This window comes from Nerophis ophidion, linkage group LG21 (assembly GCF_033978795.1).
Source record: "Nerophis ophidion isolate RoL-2023_Sa linkage group LG21, RoL_Noph_v1.0, whole genome shotgun sequence".
Lineage (NCBI taxonomy): Eukaryota > Metazoa > Chordata > Actinopteri > Syngnathiformes > Syngnathidae > Nerophis > Nerophis ophidion.
In genome coordinates, this window is record NC_084631.1 from 1273177 (window position 1) to 1289837 (window position 16661).

Below are 16661 nucleotides of genomic sequence, written 5' to 3' on the forward strand. Positions count from 1 at the left end.
GGTCGGGAACATTTTTGGCTGAAAGAGCCATGAAAGCCAAATATTTCAAAATGTATTTCCGTAAGAGTCATATAACATTTTTCAACACTGAATCCAACTAAATTCGTGCATTTTTAAGTATGACCAACATTTGTAGAGTATAATAAATCTCTTATTCTTTTTAACAACATTGTTATTCTAAAAGTTAACCAATAATAAATATAATACTAATTACCATTAATGCGACATCGTGAACAGGTGCGGTAGAAAACGGATGGTTGGATTAAAATGCATGAGAATGTTTTATAATTTGAACGTTATTTTTGAAACTGTGATTACCAGCGGAATTATTCATTACTTATCGTGTTAAGCAATGTCAGCTAAGATATATCTGAGAGCCAGGTGCAGTCATCTGGCTATAGAGCCATAGGTTCCCTACCCCTGGTTTAAGCATTAGACACCTTTTTTACCTGCACTCTGCCTCCCGCTGTTTCCCACATCTACAAAGCAATTAGCTACCGACTGCCACCTACTGATATGGAAGAGTATTACACGGTTACTCGGCATAGCTCGGTTGGTAGAGTGGCCGTGCTAGCAACCTGAGGGTTGCAGGTTCGATTCCCGCTTCCGCCATTCTAGTCACTGCCGTTGTGTCCTTGGGCAAGACACTTTACACACCTGCCCCCCAGTGCCACCCACACTGGTTTAAATGTAACTTAGATATTGGGTGTCACTTTTTAAAGCGCTTTGAGTCACTAGAGAAAAGAGGTATATGTAGTCATCAAAAGAGCCACATCTGGCTCTAGAGCCATAGGTTCCCTACCCCTGGTCTACAGAGAGGATAATATATTTGTGGGTCTGCATTGTCAGAGTCAGTCCACAACACTTAATAAGAGGATCAAATTGATCCATAAATTGGTTGCGTCAATACCAACGTAATATTGGTATATGATCACTACTAGAAAGAGCAGATCAATATTTAAATTTGTTCAATATAATTTGTTTGTTTTTGTTGATGTTTAGAAACAAAATAGTTTAATGGACACGATAACATTTTTTCAATGAGTAATAGTAGTTTATGCTTTTGTTTAGTTATTGTATAATAAAGTAGAATAAGGAACAATTTTAAATATTGTGTTGATATTGTTAAACTGTCAATGAAACAACATAAATTGAAAATGTACAGTAAATACATGTGATCGGTATTGGCCCATCTCACTCCTGGATGATCGGTATCGGTTCGGCAGCATAAAATTTTGATCAAAACATCTGTTTCACATCACCCTGTTTTCTGGTGGCAGAGGCTGAATAGGGATTCAAGGATTGTGCGGAAGGAGAGATGAATGTGTTGTCACTGGGATGCCGATGAGACTTGTAGTAACCGGCACAATGAGTGTCCCGCTGTAAAGTTAGTGGAGTAGCAAGTTGGCTTTCATACAGGAAATACAACACCCTGCAATTCTGCTGACACTTGCTGAAATCCCTGTTTTGTATCAGTGTTTTCACAAATGTCCCATTCTTTGTTCTGCACTCCATGTGCTGTTTCACATTTGATTTTCCAAAAGTTCAACAGAGCTCAATCAAACAGTTGGACATCTTGTCTCCTGGGACAGCAAGTCTAATCGGCTTCCAGTGAAATACCTTTTTAAATGTATGACAGCTGAAGCCTTCCCCATTTCTCTCCTCACGCTGAATGAATGGAATACATACGCCTCATTGTAAAACTGCAATGCTTAATATGCAATAATGATGGGGAAGGCTTCGTGTCTGGCTTGTTTGTAACATGCTCTGTGATTTATATTCGGACTAAGGGTGTGACGAGATCTATCCAGATTAAAACGTAATATTTAGGTGAAAAGCGCTCTCAAAGGCACTGGACCGAAGCCTGCCCAACATTTTGAGTGTCACTCAGGTGCCAAACAAAGCTTTGTGCATACCATAAGGTTTGCAACCTGTCTGTGGAGTTAAACAGGCTACTTGTTTACCCAGGCGGGTTAGTCAAATGTGTTGGTCCAGTTAGAAAAGGCTACAGCCACCACATTGTTTTGTGATGAGGAAAGTCTTACTTATAGTGTCTGAACATGGTGGAAACAAACATTATCTGGTCACAGTTAAAGCCTGTAAAGTTCCACTATCCTTGTCAACCCAGGAGCAGTGTATCGTCACACCCCTATTCCTGACCTAAACCTGGACTAAAATCCCCTGTGTTGAATTAAATTTAAATCGAGTAATTAGAATCTATCCATTACGATTTTTAGAAGCTCATTATTTGTTATCATGTGACCTGAGTAGTTGCTTAGAGGGCCTAGGAGGCAGCTAATAGTCTTTGGTAAAGCTTGTTAACTGAAGAGAAACCTTCTGCCCTTTGGGATTTATTGTAGATGTGTAGCCACACTGGATTTTGGAGAACTTGCATCTCATTCAAGAGATTGTGTTCAGCTTTGGTTATGAATGCCAGGGGTCTCCAAACCTTTTCCGCAGAGGCTCACATACAGAGAAAGAAAGGAAGCAGGCAATATATGCTAAGAGATTTGCACAAAACATTGACATCTTAGGTTTGAGCTACATGTTACGAATCAAGTTGGTGTAATATCTATTTAATTAAGAATGTATGCATGTTATGATTAATTAAAAAGGATAAACAAATGGCTGCTTCTGGCTGAAAATGGCCCCTGGGCGACAATTTGGACACCCCTGATATATGCTGTGAATTTCACACTAAGTTCGTAGCAATTCATATAAAAAGCTAAGCACTATACCTTGTTCAAATTTGATGACTTGCCAGTTCTGTGCAAACATACAGTACAGGCCAAAAGTTTGGACACACCTTCTCCTTTTTTATTTGCTTTTCTTTATTTTCATGACTATTTACACTGTAGATTGTCACTGCAGGCATCAAAACCAGAATGAACACGTGGAGTTATATACTTAACAAAATAGGTGAAAAGACTGAAAACATGTTTTACATTCTAGTTTCTTCACAATAGCCACCCTCTGCTCTGATTAATGCTTCGATGAGCTTCAAGCACACCTGTGACGTGAAAACCATTTCAGGTGACTACCTCTTGAAGCTCATCGAGAGAATGCATAGAGTGTGCGTAAAAGTAATCTGAGCTATTGTGACAAAACTAGAATATAAAACATGTTTTCAGTTATTTCACCTTTTTTTGTTAAGAACATAACTCCACATGTGTTCATTCATAGTTTTGATGCCTTCAGTGACAATCTACAATGTAAATAGTCATGAAAATGAAGAAAACACATTCATTGAAAAGGTGTCCAAACTTTTGGCCTGTACTGTAAATGAATCAATGTATTTGTAACTATAAAAGGGTTGTAGAATATTTTCTTTCATAGAAGAAGAAGCAAAAAGTACTATGTCCTTGCACAAAATAACAGTGCTTTACATTTTGTAGGAAATCCTACAAAGTGACTTTCCAAGCTAGATGTGTTCAAGGGTAGCATGTGGATTTCCTATTGCCAATTTTTGTGCAGTATTTGGAGACACAGTAAATGTACCTTGTGTATTGGCTCCTCTAATCGGTGAGTTGACTAAGAGTGTAGGGACTCTCGCCGCAGAATAAAACGGTGGCCACGCCCAATCAGGGCGTGTGGGACATGAGAGGCAAGCAGTTCTACGCCGGCATCGAGATCAAGGTCTGGGCGGTGGCCTGCTTTGCGCCACAGAAACAGTGCAGAGAAGACCTGCTCAAGTGAGTCCTTAAAACCCTCATACAGCAAGTACACCCACTTACGACCGAGCTCTGAACTCAGAACACTTGAATCTAAATTCAGCGCCGCTCATTGAAATGAACTGAAATCTATTTTTCTGTGCTTTCCTAAACACCACCATTTTAACAAGCCTTTGAAAAAGAAAAACAAACTTTTAGATAATATTAATAATTAGCTTTATGATCTCTGAGGAGAAATTGGTCTTGGACATCAAGACACAGCGTTTTACTTACATACATACACACATACATACATACACACATACATATATACATACATACACACATACAGTTCATCAGACAATACAGTGACGACCATAAACAGTGCGCAGGTATATCAGTTAGTTAGGAGATCACACATTACACTCCCCCGTATTGCCCTGTCACAATATTGCAGTCCACATACTAAAGCAATGGTTTGATGCCAATAAACTATCAATCAACCTAAATAAAACTAAATATATAATTTTTGGAAACAGGAAAAATAACATACAGCGTCATATAAGAATTGATGATATGGAGATAGAAAGGGTGTATTCAATACAATTTTTGGGACTCTATATAGATGATAAATTAAATTGGAAACTGTACATAAATATACTTAAGACAAAGATGGCAACAAATATTGCTATGTTACATAAAATTAAAAACTCTGTGAATGAAAATGCTCTTATCATGTTATATAATTCTTTCATACTCCCATATCTTAATTATTGTGTTGAAATCTGGGGAAACAATTACAAATCAAACATCAACTCTATATTTTTACTTCAAAAGAAAGCGATTAAAATTGTAAATTATGTGAATTATCATGACCATACCAATGCTCTGTTCATTAAATTAAAAACATTAAAACTGCACGATCTTGTTGACCTCAATACTACTATTGTGACTTTCAAAGCTCATAACCACATGCTGCCTGGGTGTCTACAGGAGGGGTTCAAACCCAGAGAGAATCCATATGACCTCAGATGTTCAGCTTTCTTTCAGAAAGCAAAAATAAGAACAAGCTTAAAAAGTAGATGTGTTTCTTTTAGAGGAGTTCAACTGTGGAACAGCTTGGATGATTCCTTCAAATGTTCCAGTTCCATTCACACATTTAAAAAACACTTTAAGACCAATGTCTTGAAAAAATATATCACTCTTGAATCAACATTGTAGTTAATACTATGATTAATGTTAATTAAAAATGAAACATGAGATATAAATAATAATAGAAGTACAATTGTTTGTATATATTGTATATATAATTAGTGCAAAGGTCTTATATGTACACAGGGATATTTCACATGCCTGTACTGTGTATAAAATTGAACTACGTTCATGTTGTTTATAATGTGTATTTATAATAAGTTGTGCAAAGGACATTTAATAATTTTCGGAAGTTTATTTTGTACTTGAAATTGTTTATAGGGTTGGGTGCAATAAGTGTTTAACTTCAGCCTAAACCCTTTCGGTCTGCAACATTTTTTATTTTCAATCTATGAATGTACAACTTTTTATTTTCAATCTATGAATGTACAACTGTTTGTTTGCCTTGTTGATCATCGACCGAAGAACAATAAACAGTTAACAGTTATTATTGTATTCGATAAGTGTTGTTGTGAAAAAACACTTGAATAGAATGTACGACAAGAGTAATTTTTTTAAATAATGTACAATATTTACTTTAGGGCTTCTGCAGATGTCTCCTACGGGGTGCTTCTCCGTTGTGTAGCTATTGAAATGAATGTTCATGTTGAACGGATATTTTTGTGTGACGGCCCGGAGGTCAGAGTTGACCGCGAGCAATATATGTCTGCGTACTAAGGGTAATGCTCGATCGTCCAGTTTGTAGAGTCCGGAGACCGAACAAACTGAAACACGTTGACGGGGATGGGAAGTGATGAGATTTTAACGACTCCAATCCCATTTTCGATTCTGCTTAACAATTCGGTTCTTTATCCATTTCCTTACCCATTCTTATTTTTGGGGAAAAAAGGTTAACAAACATGTTAAGCATCACCTTTGTTTTGTTTCGAAGAAACATGAAGTCTTCAGAGACCCACAGCATAGGACTCCTTGATGGGGTAAAAGGTGGTCCCCAGAAAAATATTTGACTTTGAAAGTAACTATTTCAGCTGATGATATAATAAATATTCTGCTGTACTGTTAACAAAATACAACAGATTATTCTGACAATTAGCAAAGACTTTTCAGCAACATTTTGGTAACATAAATGTTAGTCCCTCCGAGGTCTTAATCAAGGTCAAGTTGTTTGTTTTTCTCACACAGACATTTATTCCAGCCACGCCTTCGTCTCGTTAACGATGCCAAAATAATGCCGTCAGAACTAATAAATAAGAAAAACAGAACTTACAATTAGTCTGACATCAAGTAAAAGAAAACACATTGATTTCATTTAAATTATCAGAAAATACCTCACTGGCCTCACAAACTCGGAGGGAATAAAGTTTCTTTTGAAGCCAAGACTCAATTAACTTCTTCCATCAAATGCTTGCTGTCTCATGCTGCTTCCCTTATTCTGTCACAAATGAATTGTCCCCCCAACAATGTAACTAAACCGGAACAAAAAATATGTTCTCCAATTTACATGGGTTTTGTAACAAAAAATAAAGTATACATATACTTGCATGAAATTGCCAAAGGATATACATTTTTAATCACATTATATGTAAATATGAACTTATTTATACATTGTATTTATTTATTCTAACCAGCTATGAAATTATATAACATATTTACTGTGCATTGTGCGATTTTGCAACCATCAATTATGAAAATGATCCGTTATTTTGCAGAAAAATTAGCATATGTGCTTTTTCAAGTGGGATAAGCGATTTTTCTGACCAATTATGGTCCTTTCTCAGACAGGGAGGAGGCGTGCAGCCTCTGAGTCAGTCAGGCACCGATGTCGTCATGTACTGTAATGCATGAGAAGCATTATTTTATGTCTACAGTTAATAGGAATCGGCAGTCTTGGTTATTTACCTCCGGTAGTTGGCGTTGCCGCAACTGCCGCTGGTGGAGAGTTATCAAATGCTTTGTTTGCTGATGCAACTGTCAGACATGTTTTGATTGGTTTGTTTGTCTTTGGTGGAGTCTGCTGCTTCTTCTCCTTGGTGCTCTCCTTCGCAGTCGCTTTCACCATTCCGATGGTTGGAGGGCAAGGTCGAAAACACAAAACGAAACTCGTAATCCAAAATGAATGATCACAACTTAAAGGCCTACTGAAAGCCACTACTAGCCACCACGCAGTCTGATAGTTTATATATCAACGATGAAATATTAACATTGCAACACATGCCAATACGGCCGCTTTAGTTTACTAAATTACAATTTTAAATTTCCCGCGGAGTTTCTTGTTAAAAACGTCGCGTATGATGACGCGTGCGCGTGACGTCTCGAGTTGGAGGGGACATATTAGCCGAGCACCACTTGCAGCTAAAAGTCGTCTCTTTTCATCGCGCAATTACACAGTATTCTGGACATCTGTGTTGCTGAATCTTTTGCAATTTGTTCAATCAATAATGGAGAAGTCAAAGTAAAAAGATGGAGGTGGGAAGCTTTAGCCTTTAGCCACACAAACACACTTTGTTTCCGTGTTTAAAACTCCCGGAGGTGAAGCTTTACTATGGATCAGAGCGGTCAAGCGAACATGGATCCCGACCACTTGTCAACCGGCAGGTTTCGGTGAGAAAATTGTGGTAAAAAGTCGCCTCTTACCGGAGATCTGCGGAGCTTGCGTCGTCCATGCAGCTGCCGTGACTTCCCTCAGACACTGGCGTCAAGACACCCGTGGACACACCCCTCCGACTATCAAGTACTATTTAACTCACTAAAACACTAGCAACACAATAGAAAGATGAGGGATTTCCCACAATTATCCTAGTAAATGTGTCTAAAAACATCTGAATCGTTCCCAATGCAATCGCCTTTTTTTTATTACATTTTTTTTCTAGTTCTTCGCTATCAATATCCTCAGCCACGAATCTTTCATCCTCGCTCAAATTAATGGGGAAATTGTCGTTTTCTCGGTCCGAATAGCTCTTGCTGTTGGAGGCTCCCATTATAAACAATGTGAGGACGTGAGGAGTCCTCACACCGGTGATGTCATCGTCTGCTACTTCCGGTAAAGGCAAGCCTTTTTTTAGCGACCAAAAGTTGCAAACTTTATCGTCGATGTTCTCCACTAAATCCTTTTAGCAAAAATATGGCAATATAGCGAAATGATCAAGTATGACACAGAATGGACCTGCTATCCCCGTTTAAATAAGAAAATCTAATTTCAGTAGGCCTTTAAGCATAACAAAAAGCTGTAGGTTGAGGTACTACTTCCCTTGGAGACATTTAGTCCCTTTTTGTTAATGCGCCCGTGCAGATTTATCTACATAGTTTGTTGTTGATTTTAATGAGCTTGGGTTCTTTTTTTTAGGAGCTTCACTGATCAACTGCGTAAGATCTCAAAGGACGCCGGGATGCCTATTCAAGGCCAGCCATGTTTTTGTAAATACGCCCAGGGAGCGGACAGCGTGGAGCCCATGTTTAAGCACCTCAAGATGTCTTATGTCGGTCTGCAGCTTATTGTGGTCATCCTGCCTGGCAAAACACCCGTCTATGGTAAGCATAAACATGGCGCATGAGGCAAAAAACGTCCGTTCCGTTTGTCTTTAGTGATGATTTGGTCATCGTTATATACAGCTGAGGTGAAGCGGGTGGGCGACACTCTCCTCGGCATGGCCACCCAGTGTGTCCAGGTGAAGAACGTAGTCAAGACCTCCCCCCAAACTCTCTCCAACCTCTGCCTCAAAATCAATGCCAAGTTAGGAGGCATCAACAACGTCCTGGTGCCTCACCAGAGGTTAGTATCCTTTTGGATTGATTGATTGATTGATTGATACTTTTATTAGTAGATTGCACAGTACAGTACATATTCCGTACAATTGACCACTAAATGGTAACACCCGAATAAGTTTTTCAACTTGTTTAAGTCGGGGTCCACGTTAATCAATTCATGGAATCTTTTTTATTCCACAGAGCAATAAGCATCATGTGACACTGTTGGTCAAAACAGCATTCATTCTGTGTTTCCTGTCTCTTTACAGGCCCTCCGTGTTCCAGCAGCCTGTCATCTTCCTGGGTGCAGATGTCACGCATCCTCCAGCGGGTGACGGGAAGAAGCCGTCCATTGCGGCGGTGGTGGGCAGCATGGACGGCCACCCCAGCCGTTATTGTGCTACAGTGCGAGTCCAGACGTCCCGGCAAGACATGTCCCAGGTTTCTATGGCTTGTTACTTTGCAACTTGAGGGGAAAAAAGGTCAACTTTTCCAAAGCTAACCTGACTCTGTGGTCTGTGTAGGAGCAACTCTTCAGTCAGGAGGTCATTCAAGATCTGACCAACATGGTGCGGGAGCTGCTGATCCAATTTTACAAGTCCACACGCTTCAAGCCTACACGCATCATTTATTACCGCGGTGGCGTTTCCGAGGGCCAGATGAAACAGGTGACAAATTATATTCATCTTTGGGGAATAAGGTTTTGCTTATTTGACTATTTCACTACCCATATTTTCCGGACTACAAGGCGCACCTAAAATTATTATTTTTTCTCAGAACTCGACAGTGCGCCTTTTAACCCGGTGTGCCTAATGTACAGAATAATTCTGGTTTTGCTTACCGACCTCAAAGCTATTTTATTTGGTACATGGTGTAATAAGTGTGACCGGTAGATGGCAGTCAAACATAAGAGATACATGTAGACTGCAATATGATGGTAATATGACTCAAGTAAACACCAACATTTCATATGTTCCATTGAAAATATAGAACATTACACACAGCGTTAAAAAAACTATCAAAATGTTTTAATACCATTTTGGTAAGCTATGAAGCCGCACCGCTTAATGGATTGTCTGCGCATTAAACATACAAGTATTATGGTGTGTGTATAAGGTAAGACATAATATCTGGCGTTTTTGTTTCGCAATATCATGCAAAAGCAACTTTTCTTACCTTCTGGTACTGGCTGATCTGTATTTGGGATCTGCATAAATCCTGAAAAATTGCACTAGTCTGCCTTTGTAGTCTATTCCGACGCCAAAGTCGATATCTTTTTGTTATGGGACATTCATCCTCCGCTGTTGCCGTTTCTAATATAAAGTAGTGTAAAGTTCTTACTTATATGTCAGTAAACTCTCAATGAAAGCGCTAAAACATACCGGTGTAGTGAGTTTACATTATTCACCCAAAGAACTTTAGTTATTAGAGAGTTCTGGTCAGACGATTTTCACGGGACACATTTCCCATGTTGTTTCTGGATGAGGAGATGCTGCTCCGTTATTGATTGAAGTAAAGTCTGAATGTCATTAGAACAGTTAGCTCCATCTTTTGACACTTCTTCCACTCCCGTCCTTGCACGCTACACCGCTACAACACAGATGACAGGGAGAAGACGCTGTCGAAGGTGAGCCACGTAAATAAGACCGCCCACAAAATGGCGCATCCTGAAGCGACTGTCAGAAAGCGACTAGAAGATGATCTGTAAAATATCATCGATGCAACATTTTGACCAAAGAACCACCATCACACGTTATGTAGACCATAAGGAAGTGTTTTGCATTTAAAAAAAAAAGAGATAATAATAATACGACTCCTTTTAATGCGCCCTATAATCCGGTGTGCCTTATATGAAAAAAGATCAAAAATAGACCAATCGTTGGTAGTGCGCCTTTGGTCCGAAAAATATGGTGTTTTCAGCTTACCTCATTAAAGTGTGGTCTTTTTTTGTTATTTGTTATGTTTTTTTTTAGGTAGCGTGGCCAGAGCTTATAGCCATCAGGAAGGCATGCATCAGTCTGGAGGAGGACTACCGGCCCGGCATCACCTACATTGTGGTTCAGAAACGTCACCACACCCGACTTTTCTGTTCCGATAAGGCTGAGAGGGTCTGTATGGCAAAAATGTTCACGTATTCATATACTTGGTTTTAAAAGCCGTCCTACTGTATATGTGTGGCTTCCAGGTTGGGAAGAGTGGTAACGTACCAGCTGGCACCACAGTGGACAGCACCATTACACATCCGTCCGAGTTTGACTTCTACCTGTGCAGCCATGCTGGGATTCAGGTGCGAGATTCTTCCATTTAAAGATACTTTGAGAAATCTGCCACTGACTTGTATCGGCCAATTTTCCTAAAAAAAGTAACCAATACCCTCTGGTTTACACTATTTATTTTTAGTCCCCCAGTTTACAAACTCGCAGCTAATTATGTCCATTCATAGTGTGAAGTTGCTCCCCTAATAATCTGCGTTTCTTGGTATTTTAAGTATCACGATAGCTGGAGGGCGAAACTAAACGTGTTACACATCCAGAGAGCAAGCCAGGAGCAGGCATGCTAATAGCTAAGCAAACTGCTAAGCTTGCTTGAAACAGCACAAGAAATAAGTGTTAGTAAAGTTTAAGAAGTGTCGATAGAAACAAGTTAAAGCAGGAAGTAAGTTGTTACTAACAGGAAATTAAAAGGAGATTAATTAAATACCTTCCATAAATTGGTGGTGTCGACACCAAGGGTAAATAAATAAATGGGTTGTACTTGTATAGCGCTTTTCTACCTTCAAGGTACTCAAAGCGCTTTGACACTACTTCCACATTTACCCATTCACACACACATTCACACACTGATGGAGGGAGCTGCCATGCAAGGCGCCAACCAGCACCCATCAGGAGCAAGGGTGAAGTGTCTTGCTCAGGACACAACGGACATGACGAGGTTGGTACTAGGTGGGGATTGAACCAGGTTGCGCACGGCCACTCTTCCACTGCGCCACGCCGTCCCGGTAGTATCAGTATATGATTGATACCGAAGTGATAAGGTCGATAACTTTATAGTTTCTCAAAAATGTTTTTTAATTTTTTTTATGTTTACAAAAATCCCTAAACTGGAAGACCAAAACAATTAAATACAAAATGATTAGTAGAGAGCAGTTTTTGTTGTTCTATACCAAGTCTGGGCAATGTAAGGCACATTAACCTTTTCAATCTGACCCGCTGGACATTCTCAAATAATTTTTTTTAGATCTTTAATACGGAAACTGTTGCTGCCCTTATGATGTGCAGTGACGTTTTCAAATGACCGTAAGTCTTGAACTATACAAAGTATTTAAATCATTGCAACCTGAGCTTTCTCATTGTATACAAGTTATTATGGTAATCTGTCACAGCATCTCAGACGCGGCGCCAATCAGTGGTTTGTTTCCACAGAGTGTTTCCAGAGCGGTCCGCCTGAAATGCAGGTGTCAGGGACAGACGCGGAAAAATAATTTTACAACAAAGTTTTAAAGCTTAGTGATATGTCCAGTATATCAGATTCTAGGTGTTTTTTTTACCCTTTGCGTTCATATTTTGCTGTTTGTTGCATTTTTGTTGTTTTGCTTGATTGTAAAATACGTTGATCGAAAGGGTGTGTGACATTCGTATGTCAATCAATCAATGTTTATTTATATAGCCCTAAATCACAAATGTCTCAAAGGACTGCACAAACCACTACGACTACAACATCCTCGGAAGAACCCACAAAAGGGCAAGGAAAACTCACACCCAGTGGGCAGGGAGAATTCACATCCAGTGGGACGCCAGTGACAATGCTGACTATGAGAAACCTTGGAGAGGACCTCAAATGTGGGCAACCCCCCCCCCCCCCCCTCTAGGAGACCGAAAGCAATGGATGTTGAGCGGGTCTAACATGATACTGTGAAAGTTCAATCCATAGTGGCTCCAACATGTTGTCAATATTCAGTGTTTTATCGTTCATAGTTAATATTGTAAATCCCACATTCTTTATTTACATGTAAATTCTGGATTTCTCATTCAGTAAAAAAATTAAAATTCCATTCTGTTTTTTAAGGCGGTCTGTCATCACATTTTTAGCATTCAATCAGAAATTATTGTGAGGTTTTCTATGAGTATTCCCAAAAATAGATATAGTGAAGTGAATTATATTTATATAGCGCTTTTCTCAAGTGACTCAAAGCGCTTTACATAGTGAAACCCAATATCTAAGTTGCATTTAAACCAGTGTGGGTGGCACTGGGAGCAGGTGGGTAAAGTGTCTTGCCCAAGGACACAACGGCAGTAACTAGGATGGCACAAGCGGGAATCAAACCTGCAACCCTCAAGTTGCTGGCATGGCCACGCTACCAACCGAGCTATACCGGCCCCCAGACACATTGTTTTCTCCAAATTTGACTCCTGAGTCAAAATATTTTCCCATGCCGGTTCTTTACTGTTGATCAAAATATTGTACCTATAATTCAAGAGAATAGGGAAATAGTTTAAATATTGAGTTGATATTGTTAAACTGTCAAGAGCACTCAAAAAAAATATATAAAATAAACGTTCACAGTACATGATCGATTTCCCTCATGGAAAATCGTATCGACTCCATAAAACCCTGATCGAACGTCCCTAGTGATACTCCTTAAGTGTACTCCAGAGTAAATATATAATTTAACGACAAGCTATTATGTGGCTTGGCATGAAAGTAATTTATAACTCAATGGAATCATTAGATTCTTTTTAAATTTCTTTGCCACACGTGCTGCATTATTAATATGCAAGTTTTAGATGACTTTTTAATCATGGTGTCAGGGGAAATGAAGGAATTTTTCTTTTGCACATTTCTTCAGGGAACCAGTCGTCCGTCTCACTACCACGTCTTGTGGGATGACAACTGTTTCACTGCCGACGAACTGCAGCTCCTCACCTACCAGCTGTGCCACACTTACGTCCGCTGCACGCGCTCAGTCTCCATCCCGGCGCCGGCCTACTACGCCAGGCTGGTGGCCTTCCGTGCCCGATACCATCTGGTGGACAAAGACCACGACAGGTGAGGAGGCGAGACCTTGACCATTTTTATGCTTGCAGTCGGCCCATCTTACAACCCAGTAAGTCTCAGTCGACCGTGTTCTAAAGGCTGAAAAGTCCAGGTGTTGGTTGACATAACATTTGAGATCTAAAGGGATGATTTCTATTGTGTTTTTTTAAAGGTAAACTACACTTTTTCTTTTTTTATTATGCCCTTATCGACCGTCCCAATGTGAGACAAGACCACATGTCTTTCTCTTTTGTGTGTTTAAATTGGTGAAAACAAATGCTAGTACAATGCGGAAAATTGGGATTCATCTATTCTGCCTACAAAGTGCTCTAAAACCCACCAGGCCTCTGAGTAGGTGGCCTAGTGGTTAGAGTGTCCGCCTTGACATCGGTAGGTTGTGAGTTCAAACCCCGGGCGAGTCATACCAAAGACTATAAAAATAGGACCCATTACCTCCCTGCTTGACACTCAGCATCAAGGGTTGGAATTGGGGGTTAAATAACCAAAAATGATTCCCGGGCGCGGCCACCGCTGCTGCCCACTGCTCCCCTCACCTCCCAGGGTGTGAACATGATAATGGGTGAAATGCAGAGGATAATTTCACCACACCTAGTGTGTGTGTGACAATTATTGGTACTTTAACTTAAAAAAAAAAACTTTTTTTTTTTAATACATGCTGTGACCTGCATATTAGCCAAGCTATATTGACATTATTGTAGGAACTTACATGTAGGAACTACTGTATTTCCTTGAATTATTAATGTAAAACCTCTTCTCCCTCCGGCGCTTACTAAAGGCATGCGGTAAAGGCAAGCATGCGCTAATTATCTTAAAACCTCTTCTCACTCCGGCACTTACCAAAGGCATTACGGTAAATGTAGGCCTGCTCTTTAAAATGTTTGAGTGTGATGTAAGGATACCATCATGGAAAGCACATTTAATTAAAAAAAACGTTATTATGTTCTTACCTTTACTTATAAATGAAGTCCATGCGCAGCTCCTTCTGATCAAAAGCATCGATAACTTATTTATAGAAGTCTTCCTTATCTTTCTTCAGATCTTCCTTTCTTACCTCCTGCTTCGATTGAAAGTCCAGTTTAGAAAACAGTTTTATTTTTGATATGTAATCCTCCATGTTAAAAGTGCAAGCGAGAGGAAAAAATAAACACATGCTGCTCACTCTTGCTGGTCCAGTTCATGGTCGGTCAGTGTGTAGCCATAGCACGCTCTCGTTTGGGTTGCTCCCGATGCGCAGACCGCTGCTATCAGTTAGCTCGGCTCCTCACGTGTAGTGCGGGCGACGACAGAATTATCCTAAGACAACTCCCCCTCTCGTTCTGCTCCGTGGGTGTTCTCTTTATCCCACCGCTGCCACCATGAAGTGTTATTGTATAAATAATACACTGGGTATTTAGGACTGGAACATGCTTCATTTCAGCCCGGTTGTTTACATAGCCAGCATAAGAGTAGTGGTGTTACATCCTAAAAGGTCCGTCGTGCACCCCCCGCATCATATCCGTTCTCAGCACATATCACGACACTTGTTGTCACTTCTTCTGCAGCCGAGTAGTCGCAAGAAGGATCACTAGCGCCCTCTACCACCAGGAGGCGGGAGTCATTTAATGACTCATATTTGACACACGCAGCTACGGTATATTAATAAAACATAGCTGCTTACTGTTCTTTTTAGCATATTCAATAGCTTGGACCTTAAATCCTACTGAATAGCTCTTAATCTTCTTCCCTTTATGTGATTTCAAATGATTGAAATCAGCCTCCTCCATTTTGAAAATGATGACAGGTGAAGTGTCACTCGTGACGTGACGAGTTTGACCCGGTGGAAATTCAAGGCAGGTACATACTATATGCCTGGCGACAATTTAAGGAAATACGGTACTTTTTTGGCGTAGTGACAGATCACCGTGCCCACATTTCTCAAGACACTTATAACATTGGTTACGACCCGCCATGTTAAAATTGAGCTGCCTCTGTTGCTGTTGCCTTTTGAGTTAGTAAAAGTTAATTATATGTCATACATCATGCGTCTCACCTGTGTACCAGAAGATTTTGCACAAAATGGGGATTTTGGGTCACATGGGACCAACAGGATGCTACATGGCTCGCAAAGAATGGAACACGGCATTAAAGCCGACATCGCTAGAAAACACTTTTTACTTGCGGAGTGAGGATTATACCGAATTTAGCAGCTCACAAGTGCTGAAAGCTACAACCATCCTGGCGAGAGCCTACATTGTAAGTCAGTTTTATATTATTTTTTTTAAACTGTAGCAATGGTGCTACGTGGTAACGCTCCAAGGCTCCCATAAAGTCTGCTAATAAAGGTAGCAAACACAGACAGTGGTCTTTGTTGTGGTTGTAGAGGAAAGTGGCACTATGCAGTCAATGCACCCAGGAAACCAAATACTGTAAATATTACATCTTATCATGAATGTTACTACATTACATACATACTTGCAGCATGTATATAAAACAGTTTTGAAGGTGTTTGGGTGGTTTTAGAGGGCTTTATAGGCACCACCGATCGTATCCCCATGACCTGCATTTTTAGCTGCCTCGTGCTGGCAGTTTTTCACTATTGAGAACGCACCGAAAAGGCAAAGCCGCGTGTTCTTGTCTCAAATTGTGGATGAAAAATAAAGTGCAAATTTCCTTTTTAAATTCCGTTGTCCCAGTGACATTGAATCAGACCCTCTGATTTCGCAGGCTTTTTAAAAAAATTGATTGTGTAAAATGTCTGAATTTGCGTCAGCTTTTTCAAAAAGTCTCCCAAGAGTTGCACTATTTGGAGGTTTATTCTTTTATTTATAATATTAAATTAACTCTTGATTTTATAAATGAACTATGAAGTACATGCAAAAAAGAACAGGATTGCAACAAGTATGGGAAAACAAATACTGCATTGCTTTACTTCTTTTATATTAGGTAGGGAACCTGTGGTTCTAGAGCCAGATGTGGCTCTTTTGATGACTGCATCTGGCTCTCAGATACATCTTAGCTGACACTGCTTAACACGATAAGTCATGAATAATTCCGCTGGTAATCAGTGTCAAAAATAACGTT

At 39.9% G+C, this 16661-nt stretch overlaps 1 protein-coding gene across 6 annotated transcripts in view; it reads left to right on the forward strand.

Annotated features, from left to right (window-relative positions):
• LOC133539563 (protein argonaute-4) overlaps positions 1-16661 on the forward strand; it is a 53728-nt gene that overhangs the window by 35859 nt on the left and 1208 nt on the right. For 4 of the 6 annotated variants that reach the window (XM_061881567.1, XM_061881568.1, XM_061881564.1 and 1 more), the window contains 8 exons: positions 3544-3692; positions 8146-8330; positions 8412-8571; positions 8816-8987; positions 9071-9214; positions 10520-10654; positions 10732-10833; positions 13393-13592. In XM_061881567.1, the coding sequence (XP_061737551.1) occupies positions 3544-3692; positions 8146-8330; positions 8412-8571; positions 8816-8987; positions 9071-9214; positions 10520-10654; positions 10732-10833; positions 13393-13592 (1247 nt within the window). The remainder of the gene's footprint in view (positions 1-3543; positions 3693-8145; positions 8331-8411; positions 8572-8815; positions 8988-9070; positions 9215-10519; positions 10655-10731; positions 10834-13392; positions 13593-16661) is intronic. The other 2 variants (XM_061881569.1, XM_061881566.1) reach the window with 1 other exon arrangement.